Source organism: Phytophthora ramorum, assembly GCF_020800215.1.
Source record: "Phytophthora ramorum isolate Pr-102 chromosome Unknown Phyram_PR-102_s0019, whole genome shotgun sequence".
Classification (NCBI taxonomy): Eukaryota; Oomycota; class Peronosporomycetes; order Peronosporales; family Peronosporaceae; genus Phytophthora; species Phytophthora ramorum.
In genome coordinates this window covers 1,010,201-1,016,864 of record NW_027150665.1, presented here as the reverse complement: position 1 = coordinate 1,016,864, position 6,664 = coordinate 1,010,201, and the positions used below count along the sequence as shown (strand labels likewise).

General features: G+C 51.4%; 2 protein-coding genes across 2 annotated transcripts; one reads left to right on the top strand and one right to left on the bottom strand.

The window, feature by feature from the left end:
* Positions 1-5,282: 5,282 nt before the first annotated feature.
* KRP23_14023 (uncharacterized protein) lies at positions 5,283-5,561 on the bottom strand (the record flags this gene model as incomplete). The annotated part of the gene is made up of 1 exon (XM_067884805.1): positions 5,283-5,561. The coding sequence occupies one exon, from the start codon at positions 5,559-5,561 to the stop codon at positions 5,283-5,285; it is 279 nt and encodes a 92-aa protein (XP_067738182.1).
* Positions 5,562-5,775: 214 nt separating this feature from the next.
* Positions 5,776-6,129, top strand: KRP23_14022 (uncharacterized protein; the record flags this gene model as incomplete). The annotated part of the gene is made up of 1 exon (XM_067884804.1): positions 5,776-6,129. The coding sequence occupies one exon, from the start codon at positions 5,776-5,778 to the stop codon at positions 6,127-6,129; it is 354 nt and encodes a 117-aa protein (XP_067738181.1).
* Between the last annotated feature and the right edge of the window lie 535 nt (positions 6,130-6,664).

The following is a 6,664-nucleotide window of genomic DNA, read 5'->3' as shown; positions in this document are numbered from 1 at the left end:
TAACCATGCGCGACTGGCCATTCCTTCCTGTCACGTGCATCACCTCTTCACACTCCGTCGCCTCTCCTCCTTCTTATAGCCCTCTGTTTATTGTTTGTGCCTCATCGCACCATCTTCTTCCTGTCTGGTCCCACCAGAAGCCGATGTCGTTTCCGCCCCAACGTACAGCTCATGTGTTCTGTATTCCGTCGAGGCTCGCACTGTGATGCTCTTTTGTCTGTCCATGGCGTAATGGGCGATCCAATCCGCCGTCTTGTTGTGCTGCCTGTAGTGGTGACTCCAAGTTGCGACCCCGCATATAGCCGCCAACCGTTTAGTGACTCGATACCAATGCTTCATCTTCTTCGATTTTGGTCTGTGCGTGTTCCTCATCCAACCGATGATAAGCACACTATCACCAACCACATGTAAGTTGCTCCATTTCATTTCGACCGCTTTTGCTGGGAGCCTTTGTAGCCCGACCAATTCTGCCACGTTATTAGTCATCGTTTGACCTCCCAACGCCGTCGCTGCTGCCCACAACAGTGTTCCTGTCACCTGTCCATTCGAGACTGCATCCCCAGTCAGCTCCCCGACCACGATACCACTTCCCCCGGGCCCTGGATTTCCCCGGGAGCCTCCGTCGAATAGGCCGATCCTAGTTGGGCCCGTCGGTGCTGTCAGTACCTTGCGCTCTGTTCCTACACTCCAAGCTTTGAGAAGATGACCCGCCGCGGCAAGTTTGGGTTTCGAGTCCACCGTCAATGGATATAAACTCAGTGTGTAGCGCCTGCACGCTTCCAACAGCCCTTTTCGTAATCCTTCTGCAGCCTCCGCTAGTGTGACCTGCTGCGTGCTTATCGCGTGCACGCGATTGACATTCCACCGCCAAATCGCTGTTACCGTTAAGGCACAGCCACTAGCCCATATACCCTGCGCCATATCATTCTTTTCCTCCCATTCCGTGTCTTGTTGTTGTATACCCCATTGAACAACCCAAGCCGGGAGGCATTTGAGCCGAAACCACAAAATGTTCTCTATCATGTCCGCCCTGAGCTGCTCTTGTGTACGTCCATCGTCCTCCTCGTTTCTCCACATGTGCAGCAGTACGTCCCAGAAAATTGCCGCCTCCGGGCATGTCCATATTAAGTGATCAGCTCCTTGGCGTGTGTCTCCCGTACATTTTCCGCCCTGCACTTGTATTGTGTTTCCTTGTTGCACCACAATCTCAACCTCCCCCACTTTAGCTTCATCACATTCTGGACTTGATATGCTGGCACCCCTTTCATCTTTTGAATTCGCCCCCACTGCACTACGCATAGTGCGTACGCTATCTGCTTGTGTTGCTTCCGCCACTTATCTTCTATCTTGTCGATCGCAATATTCGCTTTTTATGCACACTACGCCGTGGTAACAGTACTTTGAATTGCTTCCTGGTCATGGACCACCTCCTTTTGCCAGCCCAGAGTGGCTTCATTCGAGTTAACCAGGGGTGAGGGGTTACCCATAACCTCTGATCCTGAGCTTCAAGCCATCTCGCTGCTGGTTGTGCATCCGTACTTCCACCGTCTTCTCTTCTTCCTGCCGTTCTCCCTGCATTTCGCCTATTGCCGTGCTCTATCATCACTGGGCGGAAGTCTGACCCGAACATCAGCATCGTCTGGTAGTTTGCCTTCCTCATCGCTGTATCCGGATGCGTTGTGGCTGTTGTCCGACCCACTGACCTGTTCCTGATGTTGGTCTGTTATGCTCTGGTGTTCTGCTTGTCCTGGGAGATTCTCTTGTGATGATACGCCAGGTCTGACCTTCTTTGTTGATTGTACGTCGTTGATGCATGCACTGTCTTCATCCAAAGTTATCGTGTTATCTAGTCCATCTTCTGCCTATGTAATATGTCGGGGCGATTTCGCATTCAATTGAGTTTCGTGTGTGTGCACATCCCCCTCATCGGTTGTTGTCACATCCTCTTCCTTTTTGGTTGCACTGATGGCTCGTGAAATTGCCTTCAACTCTTTCGTGGCAGCTTTCGCTGTCTTACGTTGGTCGTACGGTACTCGATCCAGTTCCGCTCTTCCGTGCTTCGCCAAAATCATGTTTCTTTTGGCTAGCATTTCCTCCATATTGTCGCTATAGCATTGGCATCCTTCCGCATCGTATGTAACAGCTTGAAGTGGTTTCCACTTTTATTCCATCTGAGCACCATTACCGTAGGCAAAATGCCCTCCCCAACCATATCCTGCAGCATCCCGATAGCCTTGCCGGAGTCCAGGGCTTCCGTTGTTCCCGTTTCAATGGGCCCGCCGTTAGGCATGGTTTCGTTCTTGTATGCATAGACCTGTAGCCGCGCCATTCCCTACGGATCCATATCCAGGACGTATACTGTCTCTCGAGCATGCATCGCCATGGCTTGAAGATGTGTCGGCCTCACCCAAAACTCCTTGGAGACTTCTGTTCGCACAGATTTCTTGCGCTGATCTACATAGTGGGCTGCGATAGCACTTATTTGAATTTCCAGACTGCTGCTCCAATTACGTCCTCATTTCCACTTGCCTCCAACTCAACAGCTAATTCTTCCGGTCTCAGCTGTGCCTCGTCAACCAGATTGGCTATCATTCCATTGATCACCTGCTTCTTGAGTTCATTGACTTGCTTTACGATGGTTGAGCTCGGTGGCACTAGCCCAGTTGAAACATTGCTAAGGGCTGCGTATGACGCATACCAGCCACAGTGTCCATTAGCTTCTACATCCGTTATGGTTCCGCCTAGCACCCCATCCAGGTTTCGATTGGGAAGCCATGATCCGTTGGCGGCAGTGATCCCATGTAGACACAGCTTTCCAAGTCTTCATTATCTTCGGCAGTGTCCACCTGTGTCATTGCGTGGTCCGCGTTTGCGTCACTCATCGACGCACTATCCATTGCTGCTTCCTTCTCCATAATGTTCCCCGATACGCCGCCGAGTTTGTCGCCACTTGGCGCTTTGTAGTAGTGATACATGAACTGCTGCATAGCTCGGCGCCCCTCTTTACGCGACTGTCTTGTGCTGGTGAGAGTCGGCGACCGTGATCTCGCCTTATCTTCTGTTGTGCACGTCTTCATCAATTTTTGCATTGTTTGGATTTCCTCCGTCCCTGTTGCCAATTCCCATTCGGCTGGAGGGTGCCTCTTTGGTGAGGTGGATCGCAATCTCACTGGTACATTGGCGGTCTTATTCTTTCCGCCCCGGTGAAGGCTCTGGAGAATTATCCCGCTGCTCGATGTAGTTTCCTTCCTCGCGAGGGGTTTCATCTGATGTCCCAACTTTCTTTACGTTGGATCCCAACCTGTTTGCTGTTAGAATCCTCCTCTCTGTGGTCCTTCCCCGTGGCGATATACTCCTTGTCGAGACTGCGGTCCTGTTCTTAGTTGTTTCTTCGTAGGTCCCCCGTCCGCTTTATGCACCTCCTCCACCATCTCGATATCTCCAATATGTTGTTCGTCAGTTGATGGTGAGTCAGCTTCTGGGTCAACTTGTGCGTTTTTGTATTTTAAGTACTTGTTACCAGTGTTGCCGTCACCCTCCTCCGCTATCTGTTTCGCATCACTGTGCACTTTGTTTGTGTGCTCATTTTGCGTGTTGTGAGCTGCTGCTTCCTCAATCTTAATGCTGTGTAATTGTTCCCATTCCCGCGGTAGCGTTGGTCCCTCTGCTAGCACCGACGTAGGTTGGTGTTGGTCCTCCTTCCTTTGTCCCCGTGTGGGCACCTGCTGCTCCGTCATATCCGTTAGATCTTGTTCCACTTTCCCGTCTAGTCCTTTAAGCATTCGCCTTCGCTGCTCCATCGTTGTCGGTAAAGCTCGTGGCTGGTACGTTCTGGAACTCTTTCCAGTTTTGGACGGCTGCGCACCTATCACTCTGAATGTGTGTAGGCGAACGGTGTTCTCCATAGTTGCTTCCTCCACTTTGCAATATCTGGTCGGATGCTCCGGTGATCTGCATGCTTTGCACGGCCAGTTTACATGAACGTCCTGATGATGCACCACCATCTCTGCCTCTTCATGAATGATATAGCCCGTGTCTTTCAACTTCGGTGGGCACGCTTTCGCACGTATCTTCACAATCCACTGCTTGTCATTTATTCCTGTGTCTCCAATTTCCGTGTGAGCCAAAGTTTGCACCTGCAAACCCATCTTTTTGCCTAACACCCATAACAGATCCTTGGATGCCATTGCCCCCTTCCTAAGCGAGACTGTGAAATTATAGTAGTCTAATTTCACAAGTTGAAAAAGTCGTCCGAGCCTCCACTCTTTGGCTTTCATAGTCAACTAGTTGCAGCAACCTCATTGTTAGTACCCGATCCACCTTTTCGCAGCATTCTTGCCCTTGAAGGTGACTGTGATAACTCTTGTGTCACTCTCGAGCTCAATTCTGGATAGTTCTGCTTTGAATTCATCAATTTCCTGTTGTTGCTTAGGCGGCGCCTCTGTTCCTACCGTGGTCCGTGCTAACAGCGCTCCTCTTGATAAATTTCCCCAAAACGCTGACCTGGCGCCAAGTGCGCATACAGGGGATATTTCAGAGCAATGAGTATGTCCGTGAAAGTTGCTAGTTCCATTGGCGTCATGGACTGCACAAGAAAACGAGGTGAGAAAGGCACTTCCAGTTCCTGATTGAGAATCATCAACAGTGCCCGATCTTCATCTTCTGTCCGTTCTCTGAGCTTTGTTATATCTGCTACTGGTTTCATGCAATTTGAGTAGGCGCTATTGCTCCTCCGTGAGATCTGTCGCACTGCCTCCTTGTTGCAGTTACTGCTCTTAGATAGTCCCCCGTCGATGGCGTTTGTTGTTGTCTCTTTGCCTCTTGCTTGTTGCTTGTGAACGTGAAACAGTGGATGCGCTCCTCTATTTCCTCTTGGTCCAGCCCTTCCTTCACGACCCACTGCTTCAACAGAAGTTGCATTCTTCCGGCGTGCTCCTCGTTCCATTCTCCCAGAAGCTGATTATGCCCTTGTATTTAGCGCACTGCTGCGACGTGATGTCATCCTGCCATTCGACTTCACTCTCCGCTGCTTGTCCTTGGCTCTTCGATGATACCGCTTTCTCGTCTTCGTACTTTTGAAATCTTCGCGTTCTGGCCAATTCATTGAGTCGTTGCACCAGATGGAATACATATTCTGCCGGTGCGTCGTTGAGTAGGTAGGACCGCAGCTGCTTGAAAACTACTTCTCCATCTCCCTGATCTGCTCCTCTCCAGTTGCGTCCATTGTTCTTCCGCTGTTTATCTGCTGAGTAATCGGACTGTCGTTTCCGCTGCGGCGACAGTTATCTTGCGCTCTGCTTGGTCGGGACAGCTGTCTTCTTCTCCCTTGCCGCTGAGCTCTTGTCAGCTTTTCCCACCGTAGTCCACTGGATCTCTGTGGCAGCTTTTTGCTTCTGCCGTGTCGACGCCGTTTTTCCTTCGGCTTGTCCGCCATAATTGTTGTCGACTTGCTTCAGTCCGCTTTTGACACCCATCGCATTATCCCCGATGCCCTGCGCTTCTAATCGCTTGCCCGAGCCGTCTACCACGATCGACTCCATGCTCCCCCGTTCCTTGGTCATGTCGTCTCCGTGCTTGCGTCCTTCCAGTCTTATCTGAAAGATTGTATACCGGGGGGTTACGCGTCCTTCCAAATGCCCCCCCCCCCCCCCCCCCGTAAGCTGTTCTCCGCCGATCTGATCCCGAGTCCACAGAGTCTCGTTCGCCAGCCGGCAAGTTGGGAAGTGAAAATTTTACGAGCACCATGAGCTGATTGGAGGACGGCCATGCGCTGTCATGGTCACCGACAGCGTCGACGAGGACGAGTTGCATCCGTACGATCCCAAGACACGAGTTCGGCTGGACGTGAGCGCCACACTCGTCATGACGGAAGTGAGGAGGAACAGACCGGGGTGCACAAAACGCCACGAGCAGCAACCCGTTGAAGGAAGTGGGGCCGAAGTTGACCAGGCCCTCAAAACGGACGTTGACGAGGAGTCGATGATCTTGATCCGGTGCGCATCTTTCATGAAAGTCCGTCGGCCAGAATTCGACGTGCCCACTGAGACACTGAGCGCTGTTGGTGATGGCTCAGCGGGCTGGGTCAAGGTGATGCTGCAGACGATTCGCGAGTTTGTCTGTGCGTTGTAATAAACCACTTCATACGAAAGACTCACGCTCGTGGCTCGTGGAAACCTGTGTAGGTTTACTGACATGTATTGGAGATTCACGGAGAACAAAACAAAGCAACAGTCTGTGAACAAACGAGTTGGCAAGTGTGTGTGCAACACAACGATTTAGTGTCGATCATCCCACCACTACGTATGGCCACCGGGAAAATTGCTCGCACATATCGACCATCGCGGTTTTCGGCACTTCGAGGTTTGGCTGGTACGTCTTGATGAATGCGGCCCGTCGTATATCCACCACGACTTTATCCTCATCTTCGTTACCATTTTGGTTGACTTCTCTACCGAGCTCACGATCGAGTTCAGCATTCTTGTTGCGCCGCTCTTCAGTCAATACGATAGCCGTCGTGAGGTCTCTCCTGAGTGAATCGTACGGGTGCACGTCATCCTCGTCAATGCTGTCTGTAACCAGCACAGCGCGCGTTGATTTTTGAAAGTCATTTTGGTCTTCGAAGTACTGCCGTGTGAACGAGGCAGAATCGAGCCACGCTGGCGTG